At 41.3% G+C, this 18,040-nt stretch overlaps 1 protein-coding gene across 1 annotated transcript; it reads left to right on the forward strand.

The window, feature by feature from the left end:
• The first annotated feature begins 474 nt into the window (after window positions 1–474).
• Window positions 475–11,280, forward strand: LOC112414777 (zinc finger protein 709-like). The gene is given in 4 exon segments (XM_024767439.1): window positions 475–594; window positions 7,426–7,552; window positions 7,757–7,817; window positions 8,228–11,280. Coding segments are annotated over 4 exon segments (2,178 nt in total). The 5' UTR covers window positions 475–591; the 3' UTR covers window positions 10,215–11,280.
• Window positions 11,281–18,040: the final 6,760 nt, after the last annotated feature.

Raw genomic sequence — 18,040 nt, forward strand, 5'->3', positions numbered from 1 at the left:
AAAAACAAACAAACAAAAAAACGGAGCCTGACTCTTTATTACAGATAGTGATGTCACACTGAAGTGGCTACGTTTCTAAACAAGGGTCACAGTTCCAGTTACACCAAGCCTTCTTGTTGCAGTTTGTCCTGGTCTGGGCGCCCTCTTGTCTATACTTGCTTCATCTTCAAACTGAATGAGGAATTCCCTGTGCACACCTGTGACCTCGCGTTCCGACCAAGCTGCGGGAAGACTACAGAGTCAGCCTTAGGACAGGAATAAGCTCTGTTTAAATTCAAATATTCCCGCGGGGACAGGTCACCCACCAACGGCTGAAGCCTCTTCGCCTGAGCCAAGCGTCCTCCCGCCCCGCTGTCACTCAGGCACGAGGGGGCGAGGCCTTGGGAACTGCCCAATCAGGGAGGTCGCTGGGGCCTGTGGGTGGGGTGACGCCCCTCAACGGAAGGGCTGTAGCTAACCGCTCTGGCTTTGCTCCGGATGCTTATCTTCCCCTAGTGGTCTTCTTCCTCTGCCGCAGGCTGTGTTGTGCTGTGATCTATACGGGTCGTGGGAGTCGTAGGAAGGATTCGGGGAGACCCAGGAAACCTAGAAATGGTGAGTGTGCTTCCCTGGATGTGGAGACGGAGAGGAGGGGCTGGTGGGAACCGGCCGGAAGCGGCCGTGGCGGGACCCGGGCCTCCCCGCGGTCAACTTCGGAGTCCGCTGGCCCGAGTCCACCCGGGGCGCCGCTCGGACCTCAGTCCGCTCCGGCTCGCAGCGTGGGGGCGTGGCGGGGACGGCAGCCGGGACCCCGGGCGTCCTGTCCCGTCCCTTGGTGCGCGGCGACGTCGGCCCTGACCCCGGAGCCTCTCTGCGCAGCTCTGCGCCCGCAGCCCCGCGTCTCCCCCAGGTTGTGCGGTGACCGCGGGAGGGTCGTTAGACTCGGGGTCTGGGCCATATGCGTGGGAGGAGCTGTGGTGTGTGAGGTCCCCATTCCCTCCTTTCTCCCCAGCGCGACACGTTTTCTCTTGAGTTTTTCAAGTTTGGTGGGAGCGGGGTCTCAAATCCACAACCCTGTTTTACCAGCGTAGCTCTTCCTAGGGTTGGCAATAAATCCCTAAATTTAAAAATCCCTTTCATATTCCCAAACGCCAGTTTCCTCTCTCTGATTCACAACATATTCTACTGTTTGTCCGCCGTGGTACATTTCAAATAGCCTCAATATTTTAATTGTTTATCCTTCTTAAGTAGAGCCACGAATGGGCTGATTTTGAAAGCTTTATTTTTTTGTGTGTATTTTACATGAAAGGAAAGCCGAGAATGACCGCCTGGAACTATGTTGTATGAAATCCTTGTGCCTCTCGTCCCAGGATCTTTCCTGGGCCCAGACATCCTACGGAAAATCCTTTGGTTGGAGGTTCCTTTTTGAAACTTTCCTGGGTGATCTGTTCTGTCAGCCTTGCCCCTCCCTGCTTTTGTTGACCTGAAAAGATTTATTGCTTTAAGTGTTCGTTTTCAGTAGGGGTAAATACATTTTTATTTAATCAATAGGCTCGAAAGATAGCATAAAACATTTCCAAAGAGGCAAAAAAAAAAGAGGTGAATTTCAGGGGTGAAAAGAAAGGTTCCAGTATTGCATTTCACTTAAGATACTGGTTTCACTCCCTCTTACCCTGACTGTAGTTGTTTCAGAGGGCTGTTCATTACTTTTGGATGATTTCAAATGAAATTCCAGGGTTTAGACTTGCAGACCAGAAGTGTTCAAGTATGATTAATTAATTACAAAACAAGTCTTGCCATGAAATAATAATTAACTGACATCTTCTTTGCTGAAAGGAATATATGTTTGGGATTTTCTGGTTGAACTAGTAAAGTACGTTCCAGTTTTCTTTCCTCCTTTCCACATAAACACTGAATCTGAGTGAATTTGCTGGATTGGTCAGTGTTTGTGTCATTAAAATGTAATAGTAGGGGCTTCCCTGGTGGCGCAGTGGTTGAGAGTCTGCCTGCTGATGCAGGGGACACAGGTTCGTGCCCCGGTCTGGGAAGATCCCACATGCCGTGGAGCGGCTGGGCCCGTGAGCCATGGCCGCTGAGCCTGCGCGTCCGGAGCCTGTGCTCCGCAACGGGAGAGGCCACAACAGTGAGAGGCCCGCATACCGCAAAAAAAAAAAAAAAAAAAATGTAATAGTGGTGCCAAGTAACTCCAGTGTTGAGTATGGCCTGTGGTGGGTGAGCCAAACCAAGGCCCTCTCTGAGCGTGCACAGAGAGGTGGAAGTGAAGGCCAATTGGTTCTTCCTGGGGAACCTCTCCTTGTAGGTTTTCTCACCTGCCCACACCCACTACAGAAGGAGCCTTTATGCTGAGAGAAGGTGCAGAGCCCTGGAAAGATGGGGGTTGAAGTGCACCTGGGTAAGTGGAGGAGACTCGGTGATTTCTTTCTGCAGTTGTAATAGTGGTTTCTTCAGGTGCAGATGTATGCCTAAGTGTTGCATCCATAAATGTTGGTGCATTCAGTGTAATTTGTGCACAGGAAAGTCTATGGAGGTTGGTGTTCTGTCTCCTTGACAAAGGGTTTATGAATTTGGCAGTTCATTTGGGTCGGAACCTGCTGAGAAATTCCTCACTTGTGAGAATGGAAGCCTGGGAGAGGAAGGGCTCACACGTGGCCAGGCAAGAGAAGAGTATGTGCAGCTGCCAGAGTTTATTTTGGGTCCCTACCCTTCTTCACCAGGGACTGACTCACTTCTAGGGGTTCTATCTCAGTTGGGAGTGTCTGGACCACAATTTTAAGAATGTATTTAACTTTCTGAATGTGGATTTTCGTTTTGAACGGTAGGGAAGCAGTGTGCTTATCTCAGCTGATTCAAATATTTGCTTTTCTTTCCTTTGGATTCCTTTATCTCTTGAACATTGTGGTCCTGTAATTCTTTTCCTTAGTAGTTCCCACATAACCCCTCTGCATCCACACAGTATGCACTGTTTTATACATCTTGTATTACCACAGTACATTTATAACAATTACTGAACCAATAGTGATGCGCTAAAGTCCACAGTTTTTATTATCAATGACTCTTTGTGTTATAGGATCTATGGGTTTTGGTAAATGTTTATTGAAACGTATCCATCATTTCTCTATCCTGTAGAGTAGTATCAGTTCCCTCAAAGTCCCTTATGCTTCATCTATTCATTCATCTCTCCCTTCAACCCCCAAATCCTTCAGAACCAAAGATCTTTTTCTGGCTCATAATAATGTCTTTTCCAGAATGTCAAATACTTGGAATCTTGTGTTGCCTTGTCAGATTGGCTTCTTTCACTTAGCAATGTACTTTTAAGATTCCTTCATGTGTTTTCATGGTTTGATACCTCATTTCATTTTTTCACTGAACAATATTTCATCTTATTACAGTGGGAACGACACTGATTTTTTATCCATTCGACTCTTGAAGGACATCATGCTTAACTCTAACTCTTGCCCATTATGAATAAAACACCTAGAAACATTCATGTGTAGGCTTTTTTGTGTACTTAAGGTTTCCACTAATTTAGGTCTCTACCAAGGAATGTGATTGCTGGATCTTACTATAAGAGTATATTAAGTATTGATGGAAAATTCTTATCTTCCAATGTAGGCATACCAAATTTCATTCCCACCACCAAGGAATGAGGATTACCAGCAGCTTCAACATCTTCACTAATATCTGGTGTTCTGAGTGTTTTGAATTTAGCCATTTAATAAGTGTGTAGTGACATATCATTGTTGGTTTTTTTTTGTAATTTCCCAAAGACATTTGTTGAGCATGTTTTCATGTTGCTTATTTCCCATCTGTATATCTTGTTTGGTGTGGTGTCTGTTCAGATCTTTTTCCCATTTTTAATTGAGTTGTTTGTCTTCTTACTGTTGAGTTTTAAGAATTATATATATATATTTTGGTTTGGGGTTTTTAAAAAATTATTTATTTATTTGGTTGCACTGGGTCTGAGTTGCAGCTTGCAGGCTCCTTAGTTGCAGTACATGGGCTCCTTAGTTGTGGCATGCAAACTCTTAATTGTGGCATGCATTTGGGATCTAGTGCCCTGACCAGGGATTGAACTCGGGCCCCCCTGCGTTGGGAAGCACATAGTCTTATCCACTGCACCACCAGGGAAGTCCCCAAGAATTCTATGTATATTCTGGATACCAGTCGTTTATCAGATGTGTGTGTTACAAAGACATTCTCCTAGTCTGTGACTTGTCTTTTCATTGTCTTAACACTTTCCCAGCACAGGAATTTTCCTTTTAATAAAGTGAGACATCATTTTTTCCTTTCATGGTTGGTTTGTTTGTTTTGGGTGTTGTATCTAAGTATGATGTTAGCTGCAGGTGTCCTGTAGACATTTTTCTCAAGGACAGAGAGTTCCCTTCTATTATTAGTTTGTTACCATAAATGGATGTTGAATTGTATCAAATCTTTTAATGTTCATTTCCCCCCTCCTTTCATTTCTGATATTATTTCTGTTTTGCCTTCTCTTCTCTGTTATCTTGACTAGATGTCAATCAATTTTATTATAATTAGTATTTTCTGCGGACCAGGTTTTAGTTTTGAAAAGTAGAAGAGTAGTTTTTTCTTTCAAAAATTTAAATATTTCACTCTACTCTCTTCCTGCTTGCATGGTTTCTGAAAAGAAGTCTGATTTAATTCTAATCGTTTTTCTCTATAAGTAAGGTGGGTTTCCCCTCTGGCTTTTTTTCACTATATTCTCTTTCTCTTTGATTTTTCTCTAGTTAGAATATTATATACTTGGTATGCATTTTTTTTTTTTTTTTTTTTTTTGTGGTACGCAGGCCTCTCACTGTTGTGGCCTCTCCCCTTGCGGAGCACAGGCTCCGGACGCACAGGCTCCGGACGTGCAGTCTCAGAGACCATGGCTCACAGGCCTAGCTGCTCCGCGGCATGTGGGATCTTCCTGGACCGGGGCACGAACCCGTGTCCACTGCATCGGCAGGTGGACTCTCAACCACTGCACCACTAGGGAAGCCCTTAGTATGCATTTTTGACGTTTAGTGTTCTTTAAGCTTTTTGGATCTACAGCATGCCATTTATGATTAATTTTAGGAAAATCTCAATGATTATTACTTCATTTTTTCTGTTCCTTTCTGTGTATCCTTTCTTTTTTCAGATATTCCCATTTTGTGTATTTTAAACCTGTCATTGCTGTACAGTTCATGGATATCGTGTTCTGTCTTGTTTGTTTTGTTTTTGTATTTTTGACTTTGTGTTAGCCTCTGGTGAAATATATTGTTTTCAGTACAGGCCTTGTTAAGAACAGAGTATTTGGTATTTTTTATTATTTTTTTTTTTGATGTGGACATTTTTAAAAGTCTTTATTGAATTTTGTTATGATATTATTTCTATTTTTATGTTTTGGTTTTTTGGCCACGAGGCATATCTTAGCTCCCCAACCAGGGATCAAACCTGCGCCCCCTACATTGGAAGGCAAAGTGTTAACCACTGGACCACCAGGGAAGTCCCTGGTGCTTATTTTTACATGCCATCTTTATTTCTTCTTTCCCAGTTTTAGAGAGAGTGTTTTGCCTGTGACCTCAATGCTCTGATGGGTCTAAGAAGACTTGTTCAAGTTTTTTTCATTTTTTTTCTTTGAGGCCAGGAATGATGACTTCTAAGCTCCTTATATGCCAGATTAGAACCTGTAAGTCTCTGTCTTCAATTTTTGATGATTGCTGACTGCTTTAAAACCTCATTCATTCTCTTTACACTTTTGCCCACATCTATACAAAGTGATCAGAAAGCCTTAGTCCTTCTTCCATTGGCAGTGGCAAGAGATTCAATCCTCCTAAGACCCTGCTCTTGTGTGTGAACCCTCATCCTAACCCAGCCCCTAACTTCAGTTTTTAAAAGTCCAATTACCTTTCCTTGCTTGTGAAGCCATTTCTTGAAAGCTCTGGAGAGGCCTGCCTTACTTTCCTCAGATACCTCAATTATTTAGGTAATAAAACCTTTCATACACTATTGGCAATGTGTGCTGTCATCAACAAAGGAATTCCTATCCCCAGGGGTCAAGCTGTCATGTTCCTGTAAACCTTGTTGGAGCTTGGAAATTAGAGAAGTTGGCAGGGCAGCCTCTAGAGTGGCTGGTCAGGAAATAACTTCCTCTTGCAATTTGAAAATGGAGATTTTATGTTCTTTAGGAGGAAAGCACTGTTGAATCCTTTGTGTATTTCATACTTTTGGGCAGATTCACCATCAAACCCTTGTGATTTTCAGTGAATGCACTTGCAATCTACAACTCTTAATCTGTTCCTCAAGGTTAGAAAGGCACAGGGCACTGTGTTCTAGATCTGCCATAAAGAGATCTTCTGGCATATTGTCTTACTCTGTGTGGCTATGTATGCCTCTTAAACAGCCCTGAGGTACATGACTAGGAATTTTGTGGTCTGTGTTTTCATGCTATCTTCCTACTGTCTGCGCCAATTAACTTTCTAGTGCATCAGATCAAACAAAGAGAAAGGAAAAACTGAATCTGTGGTAAATATTACACAAGTTAACAGCACTATTTCCCCACAAGAATTTTTTTTTTTTGTCACCTACATCTGACTACTTATAAAGGCCTGGATTACTTTACGGCCAAATTGGCCAGCTGGATCCTATTAAAAGTTTTACAGTTTTCTTGGACTCTTGTTTCGTGATGGGAATAGAAGAAAAAGCTTCCAGTTCAGCACTATGTTCTTATTCATAAAAGTTTGTGCAGATTTGACCCTCTGCCTCATAAGTGCTAAAAATGGTATGTAAAAAGGAAGGAGATGAAAGAGTTTTTCCTCAAAAGTATTGATGGTCTTAAAATGGTAACATTTGTTTCATTTGTATATCATGTCTGTCATTTCCCAACATGTTCTGGACCCTGCTGTTAGTGAGAAATGAGATGTAATGGGATCAGAGTAAATATTTCCATGTTCATTATGCTGCTAAATTTGTGAGGAAGTAGAGACAGAGTAAGTTCCTGATGATCAAGTCATAGAATAAATGTTTGGATATGACAGAATCATACATAACCTTCATATAAATAGTGTATGTGGCTTCCCTGTGGCACAGCAGTTAAGAAACCGCCTGCCAATTCAGGGGACATGGGTTCGATCCCTGGCCCAGGAAGATCCCACATGCCACGGAGCAACTAAGCCCGTGTGCCACAACTACTGAGCCTGCGCTCTAGAGCCCATGTGCCACGACTACTGAAGCCTGCGCGCCTAGAGCCTGTGCTCTGCAACAAGAGAAGCCACCACAATGGGAAGCCTGCGCGCTGCAATGAAGAGTAGCCCCTGCTTGCTGCAACTAGAGGAAGACCCAAAGCAGCCAAAAATAAACACAAAACAAAACAAAAATGGTGTATAGATGTCTAGTCCTGTCAGTGTCATTCATCCTGCTATACACATATTTGGGGTATTTTAGGACTCGGTAGCCATTGAAGATGTGGCTGTGAATTTCACCCTGGAGGAGTGGGCTTTACTGAATCCTTCACAGAAGAAACTCTACAGAGATGTGATGTGGGAAACCTTCAGAAACCTGGCCTCAGTAGGTAAGGGTGACAGCTTTCCTTTACTTTGTCAATTAGGGAACAAATGTTTCTTGCTCATTGATGGTCTTCTAAGATGTCCTATGTGGAAGGAAGGATGTTGGTGTATAAACTAGGCCTGGTCACAGCCAACAATGAATATAGAATCTAATAATTATTTTATAATTTCTAATATTTTGGATTCGTTTTTCTGCATCTGCAATTTAGGGAAAAAATGGGAGGATCATGACATTGAAGATCAGTACAAAAACCAGGGGAGAAAACTAAGGTAAGTCACACTCACAACAGAAAGTAGTGCCTTATATGAGGGTCCTGGTATGTGATGAAATTTTAAAAGAAGGGACCTAAACACATAATGCCTGCTTGACATTTATTTATTCTCAGAAAAACTTTCCCCCAAATACTTTCTAATATGTGACATAGATACTAAGTGTTTGGAAAATAGTTCTCTTGGAAACAGTATTAACAAGCCCTATATGTGAATATCAGTGTTTTGATAATTCCAAGAGTGAAGTCTTCTTGCAGGGCATTTCTTATATTCAATCAAAAACAATTCAGGGAAGGGAGATAACCTACACTTTTGCTATAGATCATAAAAATGTAGTTCAAATATCCTACTAATAAATATTAAATTGTTGGTAAAGAAATCATTACTAACGCAATTCTCATTTTTTACAGAAGTCATGTTGTAGAGAGACTCTGTGAAAGTAAAGAGGGTAGTCAGTGTGCAGGAAACTTCAGCCTTATTCCAAAACTCAGTCTGAAGAAGAAAACTACTGGAGTGAAACTACATGAATGCAGTGCATGTGGAAAAGTCTTTATGCATCATTCATCCCTTAATAGGCATATCAACCGTCATAGTGGGCACAAACTGTATGAGTATCAGAAATATGAAGAGAAGCCATATAAATGTAAGGAATGTGGTAAAGCCTTCAGTTATCTTCAGTGTTTTGAAAAACATGAAAGAAAACACAGTGGACAGGAGAACTATAAATGTAAGGAATGTGGGAAAGCTTTTCGTTTTCGCACATCCTTTCAAACACATAAAAGGATTCATACAGGAGAAAAGCCCTATGAATGTAAAGAATGTGGGAAATCCTTTATGTGGCTTACAACCTTTCAAAGACACATGATAATGCACACTGGAGATACTCCTTATAAATGTAAGGAATGTGGGAAACCCTTTAAGTGGCTCACAACCTTTCGGAGACACATGATAATACACACTGGAGATGCTCCTTATAAATGTAAGGAATGTGGGAAAGTCTTTACTTTTTTAAGTGCACTACAAATACATGAAAAAACCCACATGGGAGAGAAACCCTATCAATGTAAACAATGTGGAAAAGCCTTTAGATATCGTCGAACTTTTCAAACACATGAAAGGATTCACACAGGAGAGAAACCCTATGAATGTAAGCAATGTGTTTAATCTTTTATTTCCCGTGTAGGATTACAAAACCATGAAAGAAATCACAATGGAAAGAAATTCTATGAATGTAAAAGATGTAGTAAAGCATTCAGTTATTCCAGTTCTCTTCGAAAACATGAAAGAAATCATACTGGAGAGAAACCCTATGAATGTAAGGATTGTGGAAAAGGTTTTATTTTTCTCTCAAGCCTTCGGGCACACATGATAAGTCACTCTGGAGATGGACCTTATAAATGTAAGGAATGTAAGAAAGCATTCATTACTCCCAGTTCATTTCAAATACATGTAAGGACTCACACAGGAGAGAAGCCTTATAAATGTAAACAATGTGGGAAAACTTTCAATTGGCCCACTTCCATTCGCAGACATGAAAAAAGTCATAGTGGAGAGAAACCCTATGAGTGTAGGCAATGTGGAAAAGCCTTCAGTTGTCCCAGATCCTTTCAAAGCCATGAAAGGAGACACAGTGGAGAAAAGCCTTATGAATGTAAAAAATGTGGTAAAGCCTTCAGTTGTCCATATTCCTGTCGAAAACATGAAAGAAGTCATGATGGAGAGAAACCTTACGAATGTAAAGAATGTGAGAAAGCCTTCAGTTCTCTCATCAAATTTCAAAGACACGTGATGAAGCACACTGGAGATGGACCTTATAAATATAAGGAGTGTGGGAAAGTCTTTGATTGTCCCAATTACTTTCGAAGTCATGAAAGGATTCACAGTGTAGAAAAGCCCTATGAATGTAAGGAATGTTGTAAAGCCTTCAGTACTCCTAGGTCCCTTCGAAGACATGAAAGAACTCATACTGGAGAGAAACCTCATGCATGTAAAGAATGTGGTAAAGCCTTCAGTTATCCCAGTTTCCTTCAAAAACATGAAAGAAGTCATACTGGGGAGAAACCCTATCAATGTAAACAATGTGGTAAAGCCGTCAGTTATCTCAGTTCCCTTCGAAGTCATGAAAGAACTCATAGTGGAGAGAAACCCTATGGATGTAAGGAATGTGGGAAAGCATTCATTTTTCTCTCAAAATTTCGTTTACACATGATAAAACACACTGGAGTTGGACCTTACACATGTAAGAAATGTGGGAAAGCCTTCGATTGTCCCAGTTCATTACAAAACCATGAAAGAACTCACACTGGAGAGAAACCATATGAATGTAAGAATTGTAGTAAAGCCTTCAGTCATCTCCGTTCTTTACGAAACCATGAAAGAACTCATATTGGAGAGTAGCGCTTGGGAAAGCCTTCAGTTCTGTCACTAAATTTTCAAGTGAAGCACACTGGAGATGGACCTAATAGTGTAAGGAATGTGGGAAGGCCTTCGATTTTTTTCAGTTCATTATGAAATCATGAAAGAACTCACACTGGAGAGAAACCACACGAATGTGAAAATTATAGGAAAGCCTTTGATTGTCCCAGTTCTGTTCAAAACCATGAAAACACTCATAATGGAAAGTAGGCCTATGAATGTCAGGAATGTAGGAGAACCTTCAGTTGTCCCAGTTCATTCTGAATACAAAAAAAGAATTCACACTGGAGAGAAACCCTGTGAATGCAAACTGTATGGTAAAGCCCTCAGCAATTCCTATTATGTTCAAATATGTGAACTCTTACCAGAAACTGAACGTAAGGAATATTGGAAAGCCTTTATCACACAACGTTTTAAGGACACAAGATGGTGCACACCATGTAAGCATGAGGAATTGGGGAGGTTTTCAGTCCCATTTTCTTGGGAAAGAACTCACTCTAGAGAGAATTCTGTTAAATATAAACAATATATGAAAACCTTCATTTGCCCTACATCCTTACAAAACCATGTGAGAATGTACACTGGATAGATAGCAAGTAACTGAAAAGTAAAACTATTCAGTTGAAACAAATATTTTTGCAGTCATGTGAAAACTGCACTGGAAAAAACTCATGTTAATGTAAGTAATATGGGTAAGCCTGGTACAAATTAATTCATGTAGAATACTCAAAGTTACAGTATGGAAGAAGTGTTATAAACTTTAAACATATACTGTCTTTATCAGTGGCACATTCTTAAAATTATTATCTGTAGTATGGAGTAGTACTTACTTTTGCAAGTAAATATTGAGGTAAGATAATTCTGTAGGTACTCTTTAGGCAATTGTTCCTAAGTTTAATAGGTAATTTTATCCTTTACTCAGTAAAATTTTTGTTTTTATTTTGAAGACTCTTTGATCCATGGGTGAATTGAAGTGTATTTCTAATATGTAAGTGGGGTTAATTTTTATATAATACTCTTCTGCAAATAAGAGAACACTGAAAAATGACACTTTGGTACTTGTTTGTTTATTGTACTGGCCTCCTGCAGCAAGTACTCAACATCCCTTATACATTATATACATATTCCACCTTTACTTCTTAAGAGAAAACTAACTTTTCATTGGCCTGAAGAGCTTTATTCCATTTCTTTGCTAACAATGAGTTGGCATATATTTGTAAGTATGCAAAGTTCATCATATACTCTCATGTGAATTATTGTTTTCATCTTTTGTCCTTTGTTATTTGTCATTCCTTCTGGCTGAGATTTGGGCTATGGAATTTGCATTAAGAGAGACCTGTGAGGGCTTCCCTGGTGGCGCAGTGGTTGAGGGTCCACCTGCCGATGCAGGGGACACAGGTTCGTGCCCCGGTCCAGGAGGGTCCCACATGCCACGGAGCGGCTGGGTCCATGAGCAATGGCCACTGGGCCTGCATGTTCGGGGCCTGTGCTCCGCGACGGGAGAGGCCACGGCAGTGAGAGGCCCACGTACTGAAAAAAAAAAAAAAAGAGAGAGAGACCTGTGAGAGGACAATAAAATTTAGAGTTGGAGAGGACTCTTTTTGACTCTGTTACGTCAATGTGAGTAATGTTGTGAATTACATTTTCTAGACTCTGTTGCTTTTATGGCCCCATGTTAGAATTCACCAAAGCCTAATTTACAGGTAACTTGAAATGCAGATGTGAAATAGGAGTAGGTAGATTTTGGAGCCACTTGTATGGAAAGAGACATACAAGAAGCATAGGGCCTTTGCAGACACTTGCTTCCAGCTCATTTTCCTCATTTTTTGCTCTGCCAGTCAGGAATATTCTCAAAACTGAAGAGAGTCCAAGACGGTGGAGTAGGAAGACCCTGAGCTCACCTCCTCCCATGGGCACATCAAAATTACAACTGTTTACCAAGCAACTATTGATGAGAAAGACCTGAACACTAGCAGAAAAGATCTTCTACATGTAAAGATAGGAAGAAGGACCCACAACAAGACCAGTAGGAAGTGTGGAGAAATGTTAGTCAAGACCCATTACCCACAAACAGGAGGATAATTACAATTGCAGAAGTTGTCCTAAGGAGCAAGGGGGTCCAAACCCCACATCTTGCTCCCCAGCCTAAGGGCCCTGCACTGGAAAGACAAGCCCCCAGAACATTTGGCTTTGAAGGCCAGCAGGGCTTACTTTCAGGATACTCAGAGGGCTGTAGGAAATAGAGACTCCACTCTTCAGGGATGCACATAACATCTCATGTGCTCCAAAATCCAGGGCAAAAGCAGTAATTTGAAAGGAGCCTAGGTTTGACCCACCTGCTGATCTTGGAGAGACTCCTGGAAAAGCAGGAGGAAACTGGTGTTTACTCTCGGGACATAGACACTGTGACAGCCCTTTTGGGGCTGTCCACAAGGATACTGGTGCTGACAAGTGTGGTTTTGGAATTGTCCTTCTAGCTTATTAGCACAAGAGACGTGCACTACCCACCAGCCTGTTGGCACCAGTATTGGGATACCTCAGGCCAAGCAGCTAGCCAGGTGGGGATGCAGCGCCACCCACCATATGGCCGGCTGCCTTAAGACACATTGAGCCCCCAGTTGCCCTGGCACTGGCTCTGGGACCCCTGAGGCCCCACAGCCAGCTGTTGGGGCCCAACCCAATATACCAGTGGGCCTACACCAGGATCCAGCCCCATTCACCAGTGGGCCAGTACCAGCTTTGGGACACCCCAGACCTTGTAGCCGTCTGTGACAGAAATAAGCCCTGCTCACCAGTGGGCTGACACCAACTCTGAGACCCCCAGCTTACTGCAGCCAAAGACCTCAGGATCTGGCTCCACCCACCAGTGAGCTGGCATTAACCCCAGGACCCCCTGGGCCTCAGCCCCACCTACCAACTCTAAGACACCTTGGACCCTTCAGCCAGCCACCCTGGGATTTGGCCCCAGTCACCACCAGGCTGTCAGTAGATTTGGGGGTCCCAGGCCCATGACCTCCCACCCTGGAAACTAGCTCCACCCACCAGTGGGGCAGCACTGGCCCTCGGAACCCCTGGGGCTCTATAGCCAGCCACTTCATGTCCTGACCCTACCTACCAACAGCAACCTCCCCACAAGGCAGGACCTGGCAACCAACTGGACCAAGGGGCAGCCACACCTAGTCAGCCTGCTGCACGAGAAGGACCCGCATAGGGGGCACACCTAGAGCATATACCTCTGGTGTCCAGAGGAGAGAGCGCTGCTGGCACACATAGGACGTCTCCTACAAAAGGCCACTTCTCCAACGTCTGGAAACAAGCAATGTGCCAAATACATAGAAATTTAAAAAGCAAATTGGGCAAAGTGAGGTGACAGGAATATGTTCCAAACAAGGAACAAGATAAAACCCCAGAAGTAGAACTAAGGAAGCAGAAATAAGCAATCTGCTTGTTCAAGGTAATGATCATAAAGATGCTCAAAGAACTTGGGAGAAGAATGGGTGAACAGAGTGAGAAATTAGTCATTTTTAACAAAAATTTAAAAATACAAAGAACCAAACAGTTGAAGAATACAATAAATGATACTTTTAAATACACTAGAAAGAATCAGTAGTAGATTAGATGATACAGAGGAATGAATCAGCAACTGGAAGACAGAGTAGTGGAAATCACTCAATCTGAACAGAAAATAAGGAAAAAGAATTTTTTTAAAATGAGAGTTTGAGACTTCTGAGACAACAAGAAGCATACTAACATTCTCATTATAGGAGTCCCAGAAAGAAAGGAAAGAAAATGGGCAGAAGACATATTTGAAGACATAATAGTCAAGAACTTCCGTAACCTGGTAAGGGAACAGACATCCAGGTTCAGGAATTACAGTCCCAAAAGGACCAATCTAATCCATATATATATATATTATTGTATATATTTATATTATAATATATCATGGAATATTACTCAACCATAAAAAAGAATGAAATTTTGCCATTTGCAACATTGTGCATGGGCCTAGAAGGTATTATCCTAAGTGAAATAAGTCTGACAGAGAAAGACAAATACTGTATAATTTCACTTACTTTTGGAATCTAAAAAACAAAACAAACAAACATAGCAAAACAGAAACAGAGTTACAGATACTGTGTCAAACACGTAGTTGGCAGAGGGAGAAGAGGTAGGGGAGGAAAGAAATAGGTGAGGGAGACTAAGAGGTGCAAACTTAGAGTTGCAAAATGAGTCACAGGTATGAAGTTTAAGGTGTGGGAAATATAGTCAATAATTATATCTTTGTATGGTGAGAGATTGTAACTAAACTTATATTAGTGATCATATTGAAATGTATAGGAATATCGAAACACCATGTTGTGTAACAGGAACTAACAGTGTTGTAGGTCATTTATATTTCAAAAACAAACTCATAAAGAGATCAGATTTCTGATTACCAGAGGCAAGGTGTGGGGGGAAGGGGAAATTGAAGGAAGGCAGTCAAAAGGTACTCACTTCCTGTTATAAAATAATTAGTACTAGGGATGTAATGTACAACATTCGAAAGTTGTTAAAGAGAGTAAATCCTAAGAGTTCTCATCAAAAGGAAAATAATTTTTTCTATTTCTTTAAAATTTTGTATCTATATGAAGTGAAGGATGTTCACTAACCTTATTGTGATAATCCTTTCATGATGTATATAAGTTAAATCATACTGTACTCTTTAAATTTATACACTGCTGTATGTCAATTATTTCTCAATAAAACTGGAAAAGAGAATATCCTCAAAACCACCAGACTGTTTGACTTCCATTTGATCAGAGCTGTAGGCTTCCACAGTGTTTTCCAAAGTTCAACCTAGAAGATTCAGCACAGTTTGGATTTTCCTGCAAGCCCACTGTGTCCACCTGGCAAGAAATTTAGGCTGTCGTGGTTGAGAATATCCTCTGAACACTGTTCTCTAGACTGTATTCATATAAGCTCTAATTTGTAATAACACCTTGGTCTGTTAATACTGCTGTTGACTTTGTGCTCCTGATTCCCCTTTGTGTTGCAGTCCAAAAGAACTACCTGTGAGTTTGTTCCTGTTCTTCACTGTGCAGTGACTGCTCAGACCCAGTCCTTCCGTGTAGAATCAGCACCTTCCTCATATCAGGCAGATTCTCAGTGTTTCCTTTTACTCACATCTGAGTGTAATCCCTGAATATGTTTTCAGTTCTCTTTGATTGTATATGATTCAAAGCATGTGCATTAATTTCTGTAATGAGTGCTTTTGTAGCTTTTTCTTAGAAATATTTTATTAGCTGTTTAACAAGCACTCATCTGCTAGGAAATAACTGTTTTTCATTTCCTGAGAGGGTATATTAAATATCCCATTGTAATTATAGAATTTCAGATCAACTTGTAATTTTCTCCACCTAATCATTATACATTGAGTCAGTATTATTGTGCATACAAGGGCAGGTATTTTTACCTCAGGCACTTTTTATTTTTTATTCTTTTATACTTATAATTTCTGTCATGAGACTAGTTTCTTCTTCATTCATAACACCAAGCACTTAAATCGTGGTGTTTTCTGTCTCATTTTGCCAAGACCACCATGATCACGTCTGTTGTCAAGGAGAAGGAGGGGTGTAATGAGTTCTCATACTAGGAATGACCACAAAATGTGGGGTGTAACAGGAACGGTGCACTTGAGGACTTCCTATTGGATTTTGACTTGTGTTAGATGATTTGATTGCTATTCAAGGAAGCAAGACATTATTCTACATTGGATGCTGTGAGGAAGTGAGCCAAATTCTGTCATGGGTAATCATAATAGTTATTATCTAACAAGGCAGAAAGAATGGCATGATGTTGAAGTTAATTTTTTTTTTTTTTTTTTTTTTTTTTTTGCGGTACGCGGGCCTCTCCCTGTTGTGGCCTCTCCCGTTGCGGAGCACAGGCTCCGGACGCGCAGGCTCAGCAGCCATGGCTCACGGGCCCAGCCGCTCCGCAGCATGTGGGATCTTCCCGGAACAGGGCACAAACCCGTGTCCCCTGCATTGGCAGGCAGACTCTCAACCACTGTGCCACCAGGGAAGCCCTGAAGTTAATTTTTAAGAAGTACCAATCATTAGTGAGAAGAGGGGAATTTGGGTCATTTAAAATCTTTAGGGAATTCCCTGGCAGTCCAGTGGTTATGACTCCGCACTTTCACTGCCGAGGGCCCCGGTTCAGTCCCTGGTTGGGGAACTAAGATCCTGCAAGCTGCAACTAAGATCCTGTTTTTCTGGTGTGGCCAGAAAAAACAAAAAACAAAACAAAAACTTTAGAATCTGTTCTCTTTTATTATTTATAGAGATACGGTTTTCATTTTGTCTTTGTTTTCATTTTGATCCATCATGGTCACAGAGTAGCTTTGTCTGATGATGGATGTGTGTCACATTTTTCTCTTCAACAGGATATATCTAGGCCTTGTGGGGAGTGTGAGGCCAGCTCCCAGTCATCTGAAACAGGTTTTGCCTTTCTTGTCTAAATACTGAAATATTTCCTGCAGTGTACTGGATGGTTTTAAAAGAAGTACACACTTAAAATATGTATTTGTAATGACAAACTCCTTAGCAAATTAGATTTTCTTCTGTTATTTCTTTATGAGTCAAGTGAAGCTTACAACTTTTCAGAGAACACAAACCAAGCAAAGGAAAAAGTCAGGATACCTGGTCCAGTGAAACCTTCTTGCTCAGAGACTAATCTCTTGATGCTAATTTTTCAACATTCCTCATATGCCAGGCAGTGTAGACTGAAAACATATACAGTTTAGCAAAAATTTTCCAGGCACTCTAGGCTCTGGATATGGAAGTATAAAAGAAGTTCCTGAACTTCTGGGTGCTTATATTTTTGTAGGAAAAGAGAGATGGTTAAATAAGAAACCTTTGCTTTTATAAAAGAATATAAGTGTGTGAAAGGAAAGGAAAGGATGACAGGTGAGATGATAGGGAAGGGAGGGTATGTTGTATATCTTTTTTATGGAGGGTAGTGGCCTCAGTGAGTGAGGATGTCACCACTGATCATTTTTCCATCTAACATCTTAAGATACTGAGGAACTGCTTGGATGTGGATGTAAACAATACTTCAGTCCTGCGTTCTTGGGATTAGCAGCAGTGGTTGGTATAGACATGGTTCATCTTCATTTTAGCCATGGTTAAAAGTTTTAGTGCATGTGCTGTTTGATCATGAGTTTGGACATGGGTATCTGGGATGTGAGTTTCCCCTTTGCTTTTTGGCTATCAGTTTTCATAGTATTTATGTTTCTGATTAGCATTTGAAGGGAATTGAAATTGCCTTTTGATTTGGCATTATCATTTTGCTGCTATTTTAGACCGACGGACACAATTTGTACCCCATGAAACTTTCGAGTTCCTTTGGGTTTGAGTAAAGGTCATCTGCACAGCTGTAGCTCATCATTAGTTTTCCTATGAGTAGAGTGATATCTGTGCAAGTCCAATATGATTTCCTCATTGAAACACCAAAAATAGCTATGGCTGTTTAGAGGGCAGTTATCCAAGGAGTAAATGAGGTAAGCTGCAATCAGAGGTATCATTTTGAGTAATATCTGAATGGAGTGGGAAAAGAGGTATATTTGACGTCCTCAAACTAGGATATTTTCTATGCCTTCTTATAAGAGGAGCAGCTGGGAGGTTTATGCGCAAAGCCCTCAAAGCTCATTTTTTTTTCTGTTTTCAGGGATCATATCCGTGTTTACGTTTTCACATGTTATGGAAGGTAGGGTAAAAGGTGACAGTTTGGTTTCATTAGACAGCGGTGGAAGTTCAAACTTGCTCCCCTTA

Source organism: Neophocaena asiaeorientalis, unplaced genomic scaffold (assembly GCF_003031525.2).
Source record: "Neophocaena asiaeorientalis asiaeorientalis breed wild unplaced genomic scaffold, Neophocaena_asiaeorientalis_V1.1 scaffold87, whole genome shotgun sequence".
Lineage (NCBI taxonomy): Eukaryota > Metazoa > Chordata > Mammalia > Artiodactyla > Phocoenidae > Neophocaena > Neophocaena asiaeorientalis.